Genomic DNA, 21,510 nt, shown 5'->3' on the forward strand with positions numbered 1-21,510 from the left:
ATTGTATTCAAGGAGTTAGTGACCTTGAGCAGGCTATGTCAGCTACATTGGGCCTTGCACTTAGGGTTTGAGAAGCCTGTATGTTAGCATGGGTAGCTGCTGCGAGGGTATACACCAGAATGCCCAGAATAGCCTGTGCTGCACACTGCTGGGGGTTATGACAGAGATAATATTGCAACTGGCCAGAAGGTACATGATTTTGTTTTTTACACAAGATAAAAACCACCACACGGGAACCTCTCCATAGACAGGATCTGCACAGTGTGCTGTGGGAAAATCCACATGAATGCAGGGTGCCCAGCATCTGAAGGAACATAAGATTTATTCACTATCTATATTCATCATCTTATTCTATCTTGTTAAAGCAGCTATTTTATTACACTGTTTGTTGTTGGGCCTTTTATATTGATATCAAAAAAGAATACTGCACCGTCTCTCTCTCCCCCCACCCAACCAGTACAGAACAGGGGAAAATCCATGCTTTCTTGAAAGAGGATTTCTTTCTTCCCCCCCCCACCCCCCCATGTAATACACGCATAATGTTCACTTTTCTGTCTCAACAGCCAACATCAAAGCTTCCAACTATGGCAACTACAGCCTTCTTCCTCCCTACTTTTCTTTTTTCCAACCATTTAAGGCATAACAGTTGAAAATAATGTATATAAATATTTTGTCTGTGTGTGCAGGATTGACATTCAATAAGTTTGGAGATTAGATGTAGCTCTTCTGCTTCCTTTTGGCAATATTATTAGATGTTCACATTATCAGTAATCAGCACACAATACTATATATAATATACACACAGAGAAAAAACAAGATCAGGGCAATAAGATTCAGAAAAGAAACTGATTCTTGAAGTACAATGCTCAATTTTCTTCCAGAAACAGTTTTCCCATTTGTATGACATGCTTCAGTAGTCATTATCAAATAAAAATGCTGAATAAGCTTTTAATTTTTTTTTTTAATTAAAAACTGTCATTCTTTTGTACCTATGTTATGTATATGTGGTTAAATAATCTGAATTTTTCCTTTCTTTTCTCCTGGCATTAAATATCATGAAAGCTAAATAAAATGTTTTCATAAAATGTTATTTTATTGCACCGCACTCAAACAAACAAAACGGATATAAATTAAAACCTTAACATCTGAAAAATTTCCTAGCTTGCTGCACTAAGAGAAGAATGCAGTTTAAAATGGCTTTAAGAAGAGGGAAAAACAGCACAAAGACATTTTTTCTGCATTATATATTATTCCAATAAACTGGGGGGGTCAGGGTGGGAAATCCACTGATATCTTCTGAATACAAATAATGATTGTTCATGAATATAGAACCAGTTTATAATTCCAGGTTTTGTTTCATCAAAACACAAGCTTTGTATTTAAAATTCTATAAATATTTTACCTGAATTTCTATCAGAACGTAACAGCAACCATTTCCTATGAGCTCATTGTGCTAGACTTTGCGTCATCAGACAGGAAACCACTGCCCCTTTCCAAGCCTTCAATCGCTTATGGCAGAAGTGTGGAATTCAACATTACTTTTCAGAATTGTCCCACCACGATCTGTTGTACTTTTAATTGCATAAAAAAAAATAGTTTCAAGATGTTTGAAGGGATGCTGTCTGCTTACTTCACTGATAGTCACCACCATTGGGAACTGTTCTGATTAATCTTCTAGACATCATCAAGAGAATGTATCTGTTATCTTACCCTTTTTTTCTCATATCTCCAATGTATAAACACATAGCTTTATGTTACAGGGTAAATCTATACCATCATTACAATCTAGTTCCTGAGCCACACAAGTTTTTAATTATTATTTTTGTTTTAATAATAGTGCTAAAAGTGAAGACGAGTTTAACGTGATTTACTTTTTGCTCAACTTCCACTACCAAGCAGAATGAAAACCTTTATGCACACATCTGCTTTTAATTTTATTGTTATAAGAAATTCAGATTTGTAGGTTTATACACAAATATAAATATATATATCAACCTTAATTTATTTGTGAAGCAAAAACACACCCTTTTTTCCCCAAAACTTATCTAGTGCTCGCTTCAACTTTTTAAAAAGTAATTATGTCAATACAAATTCTGTCAAAATTCCATTCTGTTCTTATGTGACATGCACATTAATTTCATTTCAGGTTAGGTTAATACAATAATCAATTATCTATTTTCATAAACGTTAAACTATTATTTATCAGTTAAAAATCACAGTTGACACTTTACTTTTGGTCAAATATGACCATGTTAACTTACTGTTCTTTAATTTATTTTCTACAAATCTTTAAAATGAATCATGCTGAAGTCCCTTCCCATAGCACATTAACTCAATCCAGTCTACACTAGTTGGAAGAAAACATGGTTCATGAGCTGAATTTCTACCCTATACTTGGAAGTTTGAAATAAAGTCTTTGCTTACGATGCTGTCAACAAGTATAAACTTGTTTAGCTCTGCCATAAAATACAATGCCAGCATAAATTATCTCTGAGGAAATTAGGTAAATAGGTACCATTCTGTATAAGATGTGACAGGAAGATTCTATTAAAGTTGCATAAAGCCTTTCAGAGAGAATTTAGGCCATAAATCACAGTCAAAAGGCTTTTAGTCTCATTCCAAGTTCTAGACAGTGGAGATGCCTGGTTGCTTATGATGGCCATAAACCTGTCAAGTCAGTAGCATTCAGATCACATAATCTCTTGTTAGGTGATAGGACTATGACATTATGTAAAAAAAGTACAGCTAGAAATAGATCTACTTAATGGCATGGAACAGATATATTATTTTTTAAATTTAGCCCCAAGACACTGTGCATGAGGCAGATAATTTTTATCCTGCTTTCTGTGATTAAGTGAAAGAATCCGTAGGAGAAGTTGCTTTGCAATATATGATGATGTCATAGCAGGTGAACTGAGTAACACAAGAGTCTGTGATCGATGACCAAGAGTAAAAGCTACTAAATATTAACATATCATCAAGTACTGTCAAATTAGTCTTGAAAATTCCTTAATGGAATTACTTGATAACTTTCTATCATGACAATTGTCTCCCCAAGGTGCACATGTATGTCTCAATAAAATTTAGAGGAAAGACTTAAGAAGTCATATTAATCAATGGAAAACTAAATTTCATTTTATAAAATGAAGTTTTGGAAAACATTAAGAGAAATGAAAATATTGTAAAAAAGAGAAAATAAAATAAACAACAAACCCACAGAACTGTTTAGCTTTAAAGGGAACAGCACATGCTTTCATGATCTATGAGTCTAGTTTGATAGGATTATGCTAAATTGAAACTGAGAGGAAAACAAAGCAGAACTGATGTACCTGTCAAAGTCATCAAGAAAGAAAAAAAATAAAGATTTTTAAAGTTATTTTACTAGTAGTGAAGATAAGATTTTTAAGTATCTGAAAGTCACCCCTGAACATATTCACTTGTGATGATCAACCTTTTTTATTTTCCTGTTTTCTGTATTGTCAGATTTTCTTTAGATCTGTAGATTACACTGATATACTCTATTCCATTATTTTAATTAAATATTCCCATGCTAGTATAATTTTTCCTTCCTATGTTTTTCTAAGCTTACAAAATGGTTTATTTATACTCCTTAGCTACGCATTATATTTGAATGCATAAGCTAACGTTACTTTGACTAAAATTTGAAATTTGGACCAATTCCATTGGTCCTAATACTACCTGAATGTAATCTAAACAAATAAATAAATCCCATAAATGGAAGGTGTCATTTCTTCTTCCTCTATTTGTGATTATTTTTGTATATTGTATCAACAAAGGCAGTAACATCTTCCCCACTGCACCTTTCTCATAAATGTACTGTCAAGATACACTGTCAAATTATCTTTGTTCTATATGTAAATTTTCTATATGGTAAATTTTCAGCTTCTACACAGTGTTTCAACAAGAGCAAACTGATGACTTTTGTTTGCCTTATGGCTTCCAGGAATTGGGTTGATCCAAATCTGGTTGTGATTATCAAAGGTAGTCATCAACATAAATCTGCAGTGGACTTGTCAATTTGTGTGCTCATGCTTTACATGTTGCTAAATCCAACAGTATGGAGAAGAAAGCTATGAGTACACAAAAGATTTGAGAGTTCCTTAAAATGCATCTGTATGTACTGCAAGCTAGAAAATGAAAAGCCACCTTTATCAGTTACTCCAGAGATGCTGGAGTGCTAGAATAAAGATCCCATTTACAAAAAGAGAGAAATAGCCGTCCTTAAGAAAGGAAGTATCCTGAGTTACAATTAACATCCCATTTTCATTCTAACAGAAGTTCAAGCAGCTTGATATTCCTTCACACCAATGCAGCAGCAAAGGCCCCAGAAATCATCACAAATGGCTGCTAAAGGTAGAAGAAAAGCATTGTGATATCAGAGTTAATCAAGGTTTAAATTGTACCGATACGAACCAGATTTTTTTTTTAATGTTCCATTGACAATATTCTATAAATATTTTTGTTCTGTATTTGCACAGAAGCAGGATAATAATTGAAAAAAGAGGCTGATTAAATACTTTGTGCCTTACAAAGGAAAAAAAAAAGAGAGTAAACAATGTGTAGTCAAGACAAACACTTAAAATAACCAGGTCCAAATGAAGTACATAAAAATACTTGCTAAAAGTTGTTTTGGATGTTTGGTCTGGTGCTATTAGTTTTGAGTAAGTTTCAGAATACATCATAAACCTCAAGAGGAATACCACTACATATGCCTCTAGTAACTCCCCCACTCCTTGAAACTTAATAACTCAAGTAGCTGTAGGCTAGTTAGACTGGTGTATGTATGTCCCAGACAAAAGAATAGACAACACTTGCACAGAATTCAATTCGGTAAGAAATCAAAGGATGAGAATATAATTATAGGTCAGCTAATACGTTCTAATGGAAACCAGGTCTTCTCAAACAAACCTGATTATATTCTTTGATGCAATTCGAAGTTTGGTAATATAAAAATTCATATAGATGTAACTCAGAATTTTCCCAAACATCTGTTACTACAGAATATTCTGATTAAACATTAGAGCTATACAATAGTAGTAAAGTAAATGTTAATTGAATTAAAACCTGCCAAGCTGATCAATCTGAAAAAGCAGTTTTCATTGTTAAATCATTAGTAAAAGGTGAAGAAGATAGTGCTGGAATGTGTCCAGAGCAATGGGTAGTGAGTCTTGTCTTAACCATTTTCATTAATGATCTGTAAACAAACATAAAATCATTTCCTAAGAAGTCTGTGAATTACCTGTTATGACAAATAACAGTTTCAAAAACTTGTTTGAATTACTTTGTCAAGTACATCTCTAAAATAAATTATGTTTCCATATAGCCAAACGCAAATTTAGACATCTAGGGAAAAGTAATGCAGACTGTCTACGCTGAGGCGCTGAGACAGGTAGGAAGGAGCAGGATTTGGAAAGTGAGGCCCAATAGGATATAGGATACATGGAGGATAAATATATAAACATAAACGTCCACTGCTGATATTAGTGGAAAAAAGTGACAAGGGATCAGCGGATGTGGAAGCAAAATGTTACCAATTATGCGTATCTCTCCAGGATATTAAAGAAACAATACATTTGCTTCTGCAAAGAGCAGCTCCCATTTTTTAAGAAAACCGTACCAAAACCAATTACAATCCTCAAGGCCAAAAGACCCTCTAAGTCCTATGGTAACTGTCTTATTATGAGAAACTTCTATTTAGTGTTTATGAGATAAAGTAATAAATATTTAACAAAGATATATTCATAGGGCAAGAATCCATAGAAGCCAATTTACTGGAAAAAAACTGAGAATGAAAGGAGGAAACTGAAGGAAAAACTGACTTCAAAATATATTTTTCTATATTAGTGGAACTGATTAATTAGTAATGCAAAATACCAAGAGAAATGAGGGAATCTCTGACTTTTTGTGTCTCTAACTCAGGTAGATGTATTTCTGGGAGGATACACTTCAGGCAAACAAAGCAGGCATTCAGGCAGAACTGGATGCAATTTAATGTCTTGTGAAATGGAGAGGACAGATTAGTTAGATGAAATGGTTCCATCATGCTTAAATCTATGAATCCATGAAATATCTGTTCCAAAAAATCAAACGACATTGGATGAAACTAAAACCAGATTTTAAACTGCTATTTGTGTTACAAATGTGATTATGCCAGAGACTCCTTCCAACACAGCTGAGTTCTCTCAGGTATTATTAGAGGAGCATGACAGTAGGGGAGACTCTGCTGTCTTCAATGAGATTTAGACCAGGTCGTTAATCCCCAGAATGTTTTTAGCAGTCACTGCAGGGGTTATCCAGCTATCACCCAGACAAGCCATCTCATTCTCAATGGTTTTAACTGTAAACTTGAGGGAAAATGGAATTCACAGCGCAAAAAGTATTTCCAGTCTCTAGAGAATTAAAACAGAACAGTTCTTGCATTCAGAAACATTTTGGATGCTACTGTTGTAGAAGCAGGATGTACAGATCTATTCATTGTACATGCTGCATGGCTCTTGTTGACTATCGAAGTCATGATACTTTAAAATGAATGTTTTGAAAAGGTATATAAACCAATAAAGAAGGCACAAGAAACACAGTTGTACCTAGAATTTTTGTTTTCTTTATGAATCTAAGATGCTAATCAATACACAAAAGATTAATATCTAGTGGGAAAAGCAAAAAAAAAAAAAAAAGGTTTTACATTTCTATAAAATATCATAAAGGTCCGAAGTAGTTTCCAGTTACAGTAGAGCATTTTCACGAATCATTTGTTTTCAGTTTAAGGACAAATTTTCTCAGATTAAAATACAGCTTTTCCAACAGAGATTACAAAATCTAAAAATTCTCAGGCAAGGGCCCTGCTGGTAAGCAGCAGTGAGGACAAAAGGCCACATTATAAAATGTGTGCACACCAGGAAGAAAATTAACAAGAGAAGTGGGCCTGGAGAGAAGGCGGCTTTGGGGGCACCTAATAGTAACTGTCCAACACCCACACAGAGATTCTCAAGAAGACAGAGTCAGGCTCTTCGCAATTGGCTCTGCGGCAATTGGCAGTGTTGGAAAAAGCAGAAAGGCTTTCACACATACAAGCCCTTCTTCAGGTCTGACACAGAAGCAGTATACTTCAAAGCCTGAAGAAGAATTACTGACAGTTCAATTAGTGAAACTGCATTTAGACACTTAGATCAGGGAAACCAACTACTTTCTGTCAAAGATGGTCAAAATGATACGTGAACAGCCAGATAAATAAATGCTGTCAAAATTATCTCACGCTATAGACTGTTTCTACCTACAAACCTTTTGACTAATTTTGTTTTCACGTTTGTATATTTTCCTTTAGTATACTTTTATACTCCAATATGCTGTCTTACTTAAAAAGGCAAGTTAAATAAAATGCTCACTTACTAGAACAATAGAAAGTTCAGTCTTCTGAGATATCTCTCTTCTTTGTTTTAATTGGTACTAGAAGTAGCGTTATTCTTCACATGGATTAAAAAGGAGCAGCAGTACAAGACGTACACTGTCGTCGTATGATCACAGAAATTTAATGACAAGACATTAAAGCGACTAGATACTCCTGGATGCAACTCCACATCTTACAGAGGATTATTATGTAGCTTTTAAGAGATTATTTTGCCCTTGCTCTTCTATCCTTTTTTCGTCCCATTCTTTCTCCTTCAGTGTTTAAGTGTTCTCACTAACCTGTCCTCTTTCACCTGCTGCTGCCTGTGTCCTCCCTTTCTTCCTCACATTATTGGCCTCTTCCATTGACCCTCTCCCCAAGTCTCTTTCACTTTTTCAATTTACTCAGTCTTATTCCTCTTACCTACCTTTCCTTGGGTGCTACTTGGAGGACTAGTCAAGAAGCCAAGAAAAGCCAAGAGCAAAAGAAAATTATCCTGACTTTCACATCCGCAAAAGCCCACAGAGGGAAAAAAAAACCAGTTACATTGAGAATTTACTCTGTTCTGGTAGTCTTAAAGTCTGGGTCTACTGCATGCAAATGGCATCTTCAGAACTCTGCCAAACTCCCCAAAAGTGTCTGCCCACTATATAAATCACCGACTGCTTGGAGATTTTTCCTGTGTCAAACACCAGACAAATCATTATTTTTGTCACAGTATGTTCTAGTGATAATCTCACTGCATGAACCACATATATCAAGTCCCAGATTGTGATATAAAAAGCTTTCAAGCAAAAGGCCTATAGCATTTTTAAGATGAGTAAAATCATGTTTTCGTCCTAACGTCTGTTTCAGGAGTGGCCATAGTATATTAGCAGAAACATTAAAAATTAAAAGCAACAAAAAAAGCTGTTGTTGGAGACAGAGAACAATAATGGAATGCTTCAGTCTAAATGGTCAACATCAGAGGAATTAAACAGGATCTGATAACAGACAGCACCAGACATTTATCACTAGTACTTCTAACAGATGTTTATATGGGTAATATAAACTAAAAATTTCCCTTACAACTACACAAATCTAGCAAAAAGTGCACTTCTGTTTGGACATAGATCTTAAGCGTATCAAAGTTCAGCTACAGAATGAGTTAACCAGTAAAAAACAATGCTGAAGTTAAGGTATTTTAAAGAAAATTAATTCCTCTCACCTGAGAACGACACAATGAAAACATATTTTCAGAAGTTTTATTTTTAGTGCACATTGAAAAAGGCTCATGTGCTAAGAGGCCAAACTATTCTTGAGACTGTCATCCATTATTAAAAATTTTACCTATGTGTGACAGAACAATGGTTCTGTGTTCAGTGCTGGCATCAACTGAAAGGATCTCGATGACAAAGCACTTACACAGTATTTTCCATTCATTTCCATCTCAAATTACCATCTTGATGATGAATCAGTATCATTAAAGTATATTGACTTTTCTTGGGAACTGGATTTCACATTTCTGAAACTGGAAACTTTAAAATAAACAATGCCCTGGCACCCCTAAGTCATACTCTATATATTTTTGGTTTTGCTACTAGCATCACACTTCCTGCAATTCCGTATAGGTTTGCCATTCACTCTATTTCTTTTCTGTTTATAATACAGACACATGAATTAGATACCTCTGTAACCAATACTGTGAATTTTGAAAACCTAGCAATCTGACAACATTTTTAGGCACACAGGTGAAGGAAAGCTTCACTTATTATTTAACAATCTATTTATCCGTGATGGCACTGGTTTTAATTTAGGCAGAGGTACCAGAAAATACAAGCTATTCTCTTAGGAGCTGTTTACAATACCTATTTAAAAAAAAAAAACCAAAAAAAAAAAAAAAAAAAGAGCTAGCTATACCCTTTCTGCTACATATATTAAATTTTTCTCAAAGCACCGTACAGAGTTTTCTGCATTACAAATTTGGCATGTGTTAAAGATAAGATTCCACAGATAACTACCAAAAATTGAGCTTATTATACCAAGTAGCATTAAACCCAAAAGCTTTCATATGCACATAAACAATTGGTCGCATAAGTACAAAAGTGAACATTTCCTTTGACTATTAAACTTTCCAGGAAATAAAATACATACATTGGTAAAAATGGAACTGTGTTCTGTATTCATTATGTGGCTTATGAAATTACTGTCATGCTCAATGCAGTGCAATTGTAATTTATATTTTAGAGCTCCGCTGTAAAATTTCTCACTACCCGCTCAATAGCCAATCAACTCAATGTTCTGAAATGCTTTTATTTTGCTATGATTTTTACCTTATGTGACATTTAAAGAGTAGACAAGCCCAGATTAACTGAAAAGCTAGTGAGAATCTGTTCTACTTCTGTTCAAAGAAATATCCTAAGATTTCCAGAAGGGAGTACTCCAGTAAAGAAAAAAAAAAAAAAAATAAAAACCCCAAACATGTCTGCTTTATTCTCTCAAAGGAGGATAAAAGCAAAATTATTTATAAAAACGTCATCTGTGACAGGTATAGGTTATATTGGGTCATATGAAACCACATTTACATCACCAGAGACTATCTTTAGAATGTAACTTGTGACCTAATCAGCAGGCTTGGAATTAAAGTAGTAGTAGCTGTGTGTTTAAAACATGTGGGTGAGGGAACAAAAGCCCACAAATCCAGGTGGTTTTACCTATGTCATTTTCTTCCCTAATAATCCCTAATTTGCTGCATTACTTTTCTACTGCTAACAACTCCTGTCTGTAAAGGGACTTTTTTTAAACAGCATCTATCAAAATTTGTACCTGTGAGGGCAGTTTATTCATGTAGTTGTGATAATGATATTGATAGTAATTGCTTTTTTTAGTAGTATGTACCATAGTCGTCTTGCCTGTACAGAAATGGGATTCTGAGTCAAAGTAAGCGAATCGAGAGTACCAGAGTAAGCATCTCATGTAAATATCTGCTGCACCTATAATTGAATGACATAATTATGCAGCTATGGATGTGTATTTACACATCCACCAATTTTTAGGAAACCGTGTTCAGACACCAAGGAAACACAATGGTAAAATGCCTCCCTTCAACATACAACATAGAACTTGCAAAGTAAATGACTTTTATAGAAAGGAAGGAGGCTCTGTCTTTTGGATGGATTGTCTTAGAATTAATTTGGTTTATATTCTGCCTTCCTTCATTTAAATTTTTAATGACACCAATGGCCATTGTAACAACTTACTGCTAACAGATTGTAAAGCATTTGTTGCAAGCAGTGTTCATTGTGTAGCACGTGATTTTACAAATCCCGTAAAGATATAAAATTATTGCATCACATTACGATTCCTGAAAAGAGTATTATGCATAGGTGTGGGTATTCCTGCATAACCACTGCAGGTAGTTACATAATTGTGTCCTCTGAAGACTTAAAATACTTGGAAACATACAGTTGAATATAAATGTTTTGTTAAGGCCAAACAAGTCTTTACCAAGCATAAACAAATTATTGTTTGTCAGGGTTTTGTAATTTGGCAAAACTCACAACATTTTTCACAGACTGCAAAAGGCAAATGGAGGTGACTGAGCTACTTCACATCAACAGATTACTAGAAATTCACCTTGATCAAACAACTTATCCTTAGCTGCCTTCTCAGAAACGTCTGAGCAGTCATTTTCATGTCACTTAAAAAACCCCAACACGTTAAGACTTCTGAAATGACAGTTATAATTAGTGCTACTGAAAGCAGCTAAGTAAAGATATTTGGATTATAAAATTTTCCTGCATGGAAGATTTCCTCTGAAATGTTTAAAGCTTAACAAAACTATATGTAACTAAACTCAGTGTCTTACACCAGGAAGGGTCGGGCGGACTTGCAGTGCTACTAATTCTGCCTCTAGTATCTTCTGCCGAGTACTCATCACTGTTGAATAAGCTTCTAGATAAATAGGAATGCCTTAAGTTAATGCAATCAGACTCACTAGTAAAATAACTATCAATTTGCTGGATATATTTCTAATGAATATGTATTATTCATTAAAGTAACAGATTTAAAAGAAAAAACAACAACAACAAATAGCAAAAACAAACGGGTGAAGTGTAAACTCAGGAATGGATTTTTCTGAGGAGCGGAGAAAAGGGAAGGGGAAAGAAGTATCAAGGCAGACAAATAATAGGTAAACAGGGTTTATAAGCCTCACTACCATGCAACAGAGGGTAAAGCAAGCTACTTTTCGGTAGTGGTAGAGATTTCTTTGACACATTGAACTCCCAGTTTAGCAAGTGAATGTGGTCACTGTTGCTCCGCATTTCTGGAGAGCCACAGTTATCTGGGCACAAGACAGCATGGGCAGGCTGGAACTGGTCTGGACCTGCTGACCACTCCAGCAGGTGAGATTGAGTCCTGTGATGACACTCATATAATGAGGGCCAAGTTTGACTCTTGATGTATCTCAAGAACATACAGGAAGAAAGACTGGAAAAGGCCTTCCTCCTACACCCCCATCAACCCCAGAAATCACACCAGGGCTGCAGCTTTGCCTTATTTAGGCATCCAGTTCCTTTTTTGCTTCATAGTCCCTTCATATGCAACAAATCTATCATGACGAAACTATCCAAATTTAAGACGAATATGAAAAATACGTCAATTCACAGAATTAATCAGAGTTTTCATTTTACTTCTAAATAAGCTTCAGATTATGCATTCTGCTTTTGGTGCCCCTTGGATATCATTATTTAAACTTTGGAGTTTTTTAATAAGTTATCTACACATACTCATTTCAATTTATTTAATATTCCGTAGCTTTTAATATCTATTTAACATTTAAGTGAGGGCTATGTGTATTTTTACACTTCTTATAATACTTACGGGTCTTTCGAGCAGAGTCTTCTACAAAAAGAGAAGAAATGTCTTCATCCACCCCTGCTTCATTCTTTGCAATACAAGTATATGCTCCTGTATCTTCATAGCGCACATTGCTAATGTGAACCTCACTGCCATTTGCTGAAAGCAGAGGAAAAATTCAACGTGCAGACATGCTACAGTGCTTTCAGATTATACATTCAGAAGGCTTTCTCAGCTCCTAGTAATTAAACCATTTTCATTCCTGAGTTCATAACTTGGAGGTATGCCAAACTAATCCAAAGGTATTCAACTGGCTAGTGAATTACATACACTATTATTCATCTCACAGATATCCAGAATATCTCAGCTGATTTTGCACATGAGAACCAAATATCAGCCTGAGGTTTTATATGTGCTTAAATGACTATGGTTGTCTTTTAAATCAGGTAAATATTATGCTTTTATATTGCATTTGGTCACTTGATACTATTACTGGCTTTACACAAAATAACCCAGGTTTCTATGGAACATAATGGGCTAAAATTCCAATATAAATAATTTTAATAACATTATTTGTTTGTAGTAAGCAGAGGCACCTGGTTTTGTTTTTGTGTGAGTGCAGTGTAACAACTGAAGAAACAGGCACATTGGAATTTTACACCTACGTCAGTGTGGGAGTCTATGGAAACCACTTCAGGAGTTGTGTGTCAGCTTGAGTAGGAATGGCAACAGTCCAGGTTTCACAGGCAAAGGTCTTTTAAATAATGTGATGTGAATAATGATGTGACCAATGATTCATTGCGTTTTAACTACACCATACTTGTTCAACTGTAGGATCTATATTATAAAAAAAAGCTTTGTAAGTATTCTAAAACAGGGACTAGAAGGGGCACCGGGATATGGTGTATCCTAGACTCTCTTTTGCTTGACATGAATGCATAGATAGTTTAACTTGGGGAAATCTCAGGGAAAATGCAATGAGATTTTCAAAATTTTATTTCAAATAAGTATATTTAAGAAAATGGATTTTTTTTTTTTTCCTTAGAGAAGAATCATTCTTATTTATTTATCATAAATACAGGATACAGAGATGAGGGGAAAAAATTCCACTCAAATCCCTGCAGGAGAAATTAACAGAATGATGTTATGGAGGAGGAGTCCACCACTATCTACTCAGTGGAAAGTGTTTCTGCAAGGGAATTGTTCACATACATCCAGGAGAGAGGGCCATGAAAGAACAGAGGACTCTGACACCTGTAAGAGAAGGTAAGACTCTCTTCAGAGAGGCATTTTGCTGTCTGGCTGTCCCGCTGTTTCTTACACTGCAGCCTGATTGCCGTCCTGTCCTAATACACATCCTAGTTTTGCAGATGAATGAGAGCAAGTTTTGAAGGGAACAGTGGCAGGACAAAATTTATTTTTTTTTCCTATGGCTGATCAAAAATCACTGCAGAAGCTGCAGTGCTGGGAAGGTTCATTGAATTTGCAGAGCCCTGAAGATTCATAGAAAATTCAAAGACTGGCCTTTATTGTTGATTAAAAGTAAGAATTTCCTTTAGGTTTTTTTAGGGCTTGTTTTGGTTTTGTGGGGTTTTTTTTGTGTCATGTCTTTGCACTCCCCTGGGGGTCTGCTGAGACCCCTCAGAAAACAGCAGATCCATTTCAGGTATTTTTCGTCCTGTCTTTTCCACCATCAGGTCCCCAACTCTCACTGAGATTCTTATCAGTCAAAAAACTTCTTTCAACTGAGCTGCAGTAAAGGTAAAGTTTGGTCCATGTTCTGATCTAAATTTAAATTTGGACTCATGAAAAATAATTAGATTAACATCAATGCATTAGAATAAAATCTTTACAGACAAAAGCATTGTTTCTCAATTTAATATTAGTGTTGAATACTCATTGAATGGCACAAATATAGTTGTAGTGACAAATTCTAATTAATACTGCCCCGGGATTGGGTCTTGGGCTGCTTGCACTACTCTGAAACCACATTTTTTAATAGAGAAGAACATATTGGAATTTACTGGTAGTCCTGTCAGTAAGTACAACCACTATGCTAATAAAGAGAAAAGAAAAAAAGATATATGTCTGGAGGAGTAACTGGAAAACATCTTCTGAGATGTTTTAGCTTAGACTTCAAGCCTTGGTTAAAACTCTGTAAGAAGGACAGCTGGTATGGAAAGGATGCACTGATAAAGCATTTATAACCTGGAGAAAACAATAAATACATCCCTTTACCTTGAAGAGTTAGCTGTTTGGATAACTTCGGAGTGATATCAATTCCATTCTTCAGCCAACCAAGTTGTGGGTTGGGAATACCTTCAGCATGGCACCGAAGGCTAGCTGTCACACCTGGCTCCCTTGCCTGGCTCTCTGGATAGACTCGGATTACTGGTGGAACTAAAGGCAGGAAACAATTATAATTTAGTGAAGAGTATTATCTTCATTTTAAGAAAAAAAATAATTATAAGCAATTCTAAAGACTCCTGCAGCTATATACAACAACAGTGCAACAGACAGATGTAGTATTAGTCACATATTCAGTGACATTCAATGCTGAACTCTATCACCCTGAGTTTATGAAGCAGAAAGAATGTTCTGTGAGAAAAACCTCTTTCCACTGCCTGTAGTATCAATGAAAAAAACCTGAATTCTAATTCAATGGATTGAGGTTGAGTAATAAGATTTATATTTTTCCTTAAATTTCTTTATAAAATATGAATAATGTACACCCAGTAAGTTATGATGTGATGTACAGAAATTGTAATTGTCCTGTTTCACAAACATTTTCTTTACCACTTTAACTTTCACCTTTCTCCTCTCTCCAAAACACCTATCAGCAATCCATTGTACCTTTATAAAACATGTAATCACAGAATCACATAATTGTTGAAAAAGACCTCTAGAAGTCATCTTGTCCAGCAACTCTGCTCAAGCAGGGCCAACTAGAGGCAGTTGCCCAGGACCATAACTAGATTTTAGAATATCTCCAAGGAGGTTGATTCTACCACCTCTCTGGGCAACCTGTGGCAGTGCTTGGTCCCCCTCACAGTAAAAAAAAAAGTGTTTCCTGATGTTCAGACAGAATCTCCTGTGCCTAGGAGATGTGCCTTCTTTACCACATGGGCACATTGCTAGGTCATGTTCAATCTTGTGTCCACTAGGACGCCCTAGGTTCTTTTCTGCCAAGGTGCCTTCCACCTGGGTGGCCTCCAGCATCTATTGGTGCATGGGGTTGCTCTTCCCCAAGTGCAGGACTTTGCACTTCTCCTTGTTGAAATTCATGAGGTTCCTGCTGGTCCATTTCTCCAGCCTGTCAAATTCCTTCCGAATGGCAGCATGATCCCCTGCTGTATCAGCCACTCCTTCCAGTTCTGTGTAATCTGCAAACCTGCTGAAGGCACAACTCTGCCCCATCATCCAGACCATTAATGAAGAGGTTAAACAGGACATTTATAAGACGAGTCTTCTGAGTTTCATTATTAGCAAATTATAATAATCATTGACATCACTTTTCCAAGGTTTGGAAACCTGCTGCAGTACATGCTTACCAACTAAAAATCTGCTACGTACCACACGTCAGTATTGGCAGATAGACGGCATGTGACATCACAGTGGGCATACTCCTATTGGTAATCAATGATTAAGCAAGATGAAAAAAATCTTGCTGTGTAGATTTTTTAGATGAATAATTATTAATTTTATCTTTAAATATGTATAGAGAGAACTTGCTTGAGGTTGTTTCTAACAATAAAAAAATTAACTGTAATGAAGGTTAAAAGAAGCATATTTCCTATTCCCCAAAGTTTTGTTTAATGCAGCTTTAAAAATGTGGACACTTAGCTGGTGTCACAAAACAGCTGGGTAGAGTATGAAATATCAGTTGGTAATGAAAGAAGATAACAAGATCAAAAATTAACTGTGTCTATTTTGGCACAATATTAAATATTTTCAAATGCTATCCAACTGTTTACAGAAAATGTCCCAGCATGCTGTCCTATTAGAGCATAGAAATGCCTGAGATCTCTACATTACAAGAAATACACAAATGTACTGTATCTAAGAAAATATGAGAAAATCAGTGGGTTTCAGAGATATTTTGAACTAAGAGATGAGGGTCTTTTCAAATAATATCCATGTGAAATTACACATAAGTCCAATATGCAAACTACAAAAATATAATTAAAAAAAACATGGAAGAAGATTAAAAATGTGACAATTATGGCTGCTAGTTGCTTAGATTACCAGCTGAGAGCAAGAGAATATAAAAATAAGGGACTTAAGGTTTATATTGAGTTTCTGGAAGGGACTTTGCTTTTATGGATGCAGATCTCTACTTTCCATCTCAAGTCTGACATTCCCATTCCTGTTCCCCATCCACTTATTCCCAGTTCTGTCTCCTCTCCCACAGGATCTATGTGTTCCTTACTGAGACCTTGCCTTCCCTGCTGTGCTTCTCATACTGAGCCCCACTCAACTGTATGTTCAGATGGTCTGAGCCTCTTTTGGCATCTCAGCTCCCAGTCTTACTCTGCCTCACTTCCTAGGGTCCAATTTTCATGTCTGCCCTGTTCAGCATTTCTGGACACAAGGTCCTTTAGCAGCCCTCACGTTGCAGATTTCCTACTGTATCAAAGCCAAACAGTTTATTTCTCCACTTTGCCTCAAGAAGAGCAAGGAGTTCCATCTCCTTAGAGACAGGATTGCCGTCATTTAACACTCTCAAGCATCTCCGCAACACAAACAACTTTTAGGACAAATAGGAAAGCATTGCAACTCATTGCATTCTGATTAGCTATGAGAGGATATTTCTTGTCTGTTTTGTACTACTGAAATATTCTCATTGCATATAAAAACTTATGGCAATTTAACCACCACACCTTGGCAGACTTCTACTGAGCGCATGTGACATTTTCTAACAGTCTAAATTTGGAGAATTTTCATTGAATAGAAAAGGAATGTATTAGTTTAGCTTGGGCAAAAAGCAGATGATATTTTTGGTGCAACTTTATTCTTCGCAAGGTTTTTGAAAATATTAAAACTGAAATCAAATACTTCCTAAACAAACAAACAAAATCAAACCCTGCATCAGAAGATGCTATTGTTGCTAAATTAACTACTCAAGGGTTAGGAGATGTGAAGGTGAGGACCTGCTCAAGTGAAAGCAGGTCTGAGTTTTCTTCTACTATGCCATATTTCTGTAGTAGGTCCTGTTCCTTTTAGCAGTGTTATCCCAGACACAGGTACTTGCATGACACTAGAACTTACTTCTTGCTCTATCTTTCCTCCATTTGCTGCCATTTCCCACTTTCCTCAGCAAAACTGTGTCTGATATGTTATCTACACAACTAGAAAAAAATTTCAACCCTTGTTTTGCATTACAATTTTTTATTTCATATTACCTTGGAGCCTACCTGTAATATGCCCAAGAGCTGTGCAACTGAGGCATGCAGGCAATTAAAATATTAGTGCAGTGTGGGCTCAGTCTAAAAAATTAATTTGATATGACAAGATGTAAACTCTTTGGGTTCATTTCAATCACTTTTTTGTGTAACTGACCATAAATATTAGCAGAAAGCAAATTTTAAGTATACATTGTGTTTGTTCATGCTGACTTACTAGATGATCTTTAAGGTCCCTTCCAACCCAAACCATTCTATGATTCTATGACTTTCAAAGAGGTATGTTCTAATATCTCAACCTAAATAAGCCTACTTTATAAGGGAGCGGTCATTACACAGTTTAAAAAGGGAGGGAAGACATTGCATGATTGTATTTAGCAGAATCATATATAGTATGTAATTGAATTAACACTACATCCCTTATCATTCAGTTCAACAAACCATGTGGAACTGTTCATTCCAAATATAGCGAATATGTAACTGTGCAATACATCTTACAATTGCTATAAAATCCCATGAAGATTATTTCAGCCAGGTCTAATTTAAAAACAAAAAAAAAAACCCCAAACAAACAAACAAACAAAACCAAAACAAAAACAGAGAGAAAGAGAGAAAAAATAGTTTGTTCAAGCTGTCTGGAATCCAGGAAGAATGTATGTGTTTAAGAAAGAAATACGTAATATATATAGCAAACTAGGTTCTATTGCTGTATGAGGTAAGTCTCCTTTTTGATTAAACTGAGTTTTGTTGGGGGGTTTTTTGTGGGGTTTTTTTGTTTGTTTGTTTTTTAAAAACAAACATGGTAACCAATTCTTCAGACACTATAAATCACTGATTTATATCTGGCTGAGTGTCTGGACTCTCTTTTCTTTACTTTAAGGTACCAAAACTTTTGGGTTTTTTAATAGGCCTTTTGTTTTAGAACTAAGGTGGGGAAAATTCTTGTCACTACTCTGCAGAGAACTTGTCTTGTAAGTCAATGTGAAAGCTGAGGGAGTACGGTAACGTTAATACATAAACAGAAAGAAAAATGTCACATTGGTGCTACATATATATTGAGCTGAATTTAACATGCACCATAAACTCATACCAGTTTTAGAGCAGATTTGAAGTCTCCCTTTTTGTTAATAATATGGTTAATGATATTTTGTTTATTGCCTAGAAACATCTTTCAAAAAGTTAAATTCCTCAAATTTACACTTTGAAAAATCTAGGCTATGACACATATATGCTTGTAAAATACAAAAACTGAGTTACAAAAAAATATTTAAAATCATCTAGGTATCATGTCTGTAACTGCCATTGTGATCAATAATATTAACAACTCTGGTTATGGACAACATAGATCTGTAAGTTAATAAACATTGAGTTAACAAGAAAACACAAACTTTCTAGGTATTTCAGCTTTTTCAATAGCAATCTTCAAGGCTTTTTTTTTTTGTGTAATAAATCTTAGGATTTATGTAATCCCAAGAACAGTAGTAACAAGAAAGAGTAATCATTTTTAATAATGCTGATTTAACACATCAATTAATATAAGTAGTAACATCAACATAAGGAAAAAAATCTTGGTTCATTATTCAAATTCTGTTTTTTCACTTAACTGGTTTATACACCTCTGTTGTCTTAAATAGCTGAATATTTACCTATAAACTGGTTAACTGAATATATTACCATCGAGGGGCATTTTAGAGACAGGTGGCCTCCTACCAAATACAGCAACCCATATTACAAGAATATCTGAGTTTGTTACAATTTTTTTGCTTTGACCACTGTTTACTACTTTGTTTGGAAGAACTCTAACAGCATTCCCCTATAAACTTTTTAATGGCTGCTGTGGAAAGAAAAAAAAGGTAATAAACAAGCATAAGGGAAATGACACAAATTCTTCTGAAACACAAATTAAGTAAAGACAGATTTTAATGAACAAATTATGGAGTTGTTGTTATAAATATTTTATGGGAGATTGAATTATATAGCTCCTCTTTGTCTTCATTCATACTAAGACCATCACATATGCCTATCATTATATGAGAACAGACTTTCTAATTCGTGGTGTTTATGACATGTGATGTCAACAACAGTAGAGGAAAAAATACCTGATGGAACAAATTTCAATATCACAGATATATGGAGAAAATAGTAAAAACCAAACTGACAGGTTCAGACACATATAATCTCAGAATCATATAGTCACAAAATTATACACTTTGATAGTTTTAAGCATTATGTAAATTTTAGTAATTAGCATTATTTAATGAAACTACACCATTACAATTTTGTATTTTGGATTTTTTTTTTAATAGTTTATATGAAAAAGGGATAAATGCCAACTTATTATAATATTGCTTACCATATTTAATTTACCATATTATTTTTATAAGACTAAACTGAATTTTCTCACCATAAAACATGTCTTTTACAGTGCTGATTATCTGTATCATTAAGACTCCAAAGTAAACTCATTATTCTTTACTACTGTACCAGGTAATTCAAAACTCAAAAAATTTCCTAAAGATTTTAATCTTAATAGAAAAATAAATCAAAACTATATATACATATAATATTTGCAAAGTAGTCAATGTTAAATATATAAATATTAAAAAAAAAAGATTTACACAAATGGAAATGAAGAAAGAACTTAAAATCTAATTACACTGTGTTTTCACTGAACCTTCAAATTAGATATTTGTGATCAACGGAGCTTCATTATCACATTAACCTTTTGTCTGACTCTCCTGTTAATGCAAGTATCATTATATTAATTAGTTATTATTATAGCTACAAGAACTGACCATCATGCCTGGGCTTAGGAGGATTACTGCTTAGAAATACAGATCTAAACTGTGGAAGAGCTGCTCATTTGACCTTTAATCTCAATGGTTTTAACTCCAGTTATCCACAACATACACAGCAAATGATCCTATGGCTCAAAAGGACTTCTTTCTCCTTTCCCTCACTCTCAAAAAATCAACAACCAATATGGTGTTGGAAGGTGCCATTCCAGTGCCAGCTTGTTGAACAGCAGCTATCTGAACACAGGAAAGGTGAACTAGTCAATTTGTTTGGACAACTTTAAATTTATATAAAGAATATAGAGCAGTAACAGCAGTGATTGCCTTTGGCACCTGTGTTGGTTTTGCGTGGCAAGGTTTTGGTAGCGGGGGGGCTACAGGGGTGGCTTCTGTGAGAAGCTGCTAGAAGCTTCCCCTGTGTCTGACAGAGCCAATGCCAGCCGGCTCCAAGACGGACCCGCCGCTGGCCAAGGCCAAGCCAATCAGCGCCTCTGTGATAACATATTTAAGAAAGAGAAAAACAGTTAGAGAGCGCTTTTGCAGCCAGAGAGAGGAGTGAGAAGATGTAAGAAACTCTGCAGACACCAAGGTCAGTGCAGAAGGAGGGGGAGGAGGTGCTCCAGGCGCTGGAGCAGAGGTCCCCCTGCAGCCCATGGAGGAAGGATGAGGGGGTGTAGAGATTCCACCTGCAGCCCGTGGAGGACCCCATGCTGGAGCAGGTGGAGACACCTGAAGGAGGATGTGACCCCGTGGGAAGCCCGCGCTGGAGCAAGCTCCTGGCAGGACCTGTGGATCCGTGGAGAGAGGAGCCCACGCCAGAGCAGGTTTGCTGGCAGGACTTGTGACCCCGTGGGGGACCCACGCTGGAGCAGTTTGCTCCTGAAGGTCTGCACCCCGTGGAGGAGACTCACGTTGGAGAAGGCCGTGAAGGACTGTCTCCCGTGAGAGGGACCCCACGCTGGAGCGGGGGAACAATGAGTCCTCCCCCTAAGGATGAAGAAGCGGCAGAAACACCGCGTGATGAACTGACCGTAACCCCCACTCCCTGTCCCCCTGTGCCGCTGAGGGG

General features: G+C 35.8%; 1 protein-coding gene across 2 annotated transcripts in view; it reads right to left on the bottom strand.

Annotated features, from left to right (window-relative positions):
* FSTL5 (follistatin like 5) overlaps positions 1–21,510 on the bottom strand; it is a 317,677-nt gene that overhangs the window by 51,835 nt on the left and 244,332 nt on the right. For both annotated transcript variants that reach the window (XM_075751811.1, XM_075751810.1), the window contains exons 9-10: positions 14,483–14,644; positions 12,269–12,403 (exon numbers count right to left, since the gene is read on the bottom strand). In XM_075751811.1, the coding sequence (XP_075607926.1) occupies positions 12,269–12,403; positions 14,483–14,644 (297 nt within the window). The remainder of the gene's footprint in view (positions 1–12,268; positions 12,404–14,482; positions 14,645–21,510) is intronic.

This window comes from Balearica regulorum, chromosome 4, assembly GCF_011004875.1.
Source record: "Balearica regulorum gibbericeps isolate bBalReg1 chromosome 4, bBalReg1.pri, whole genome shotgun sequence".
Lineage (NCBI taxonomy): Eukaryota > Metazoa > Chordata > Aves > Gruiformes > Gruidae > Balearica > Balearica regulorum.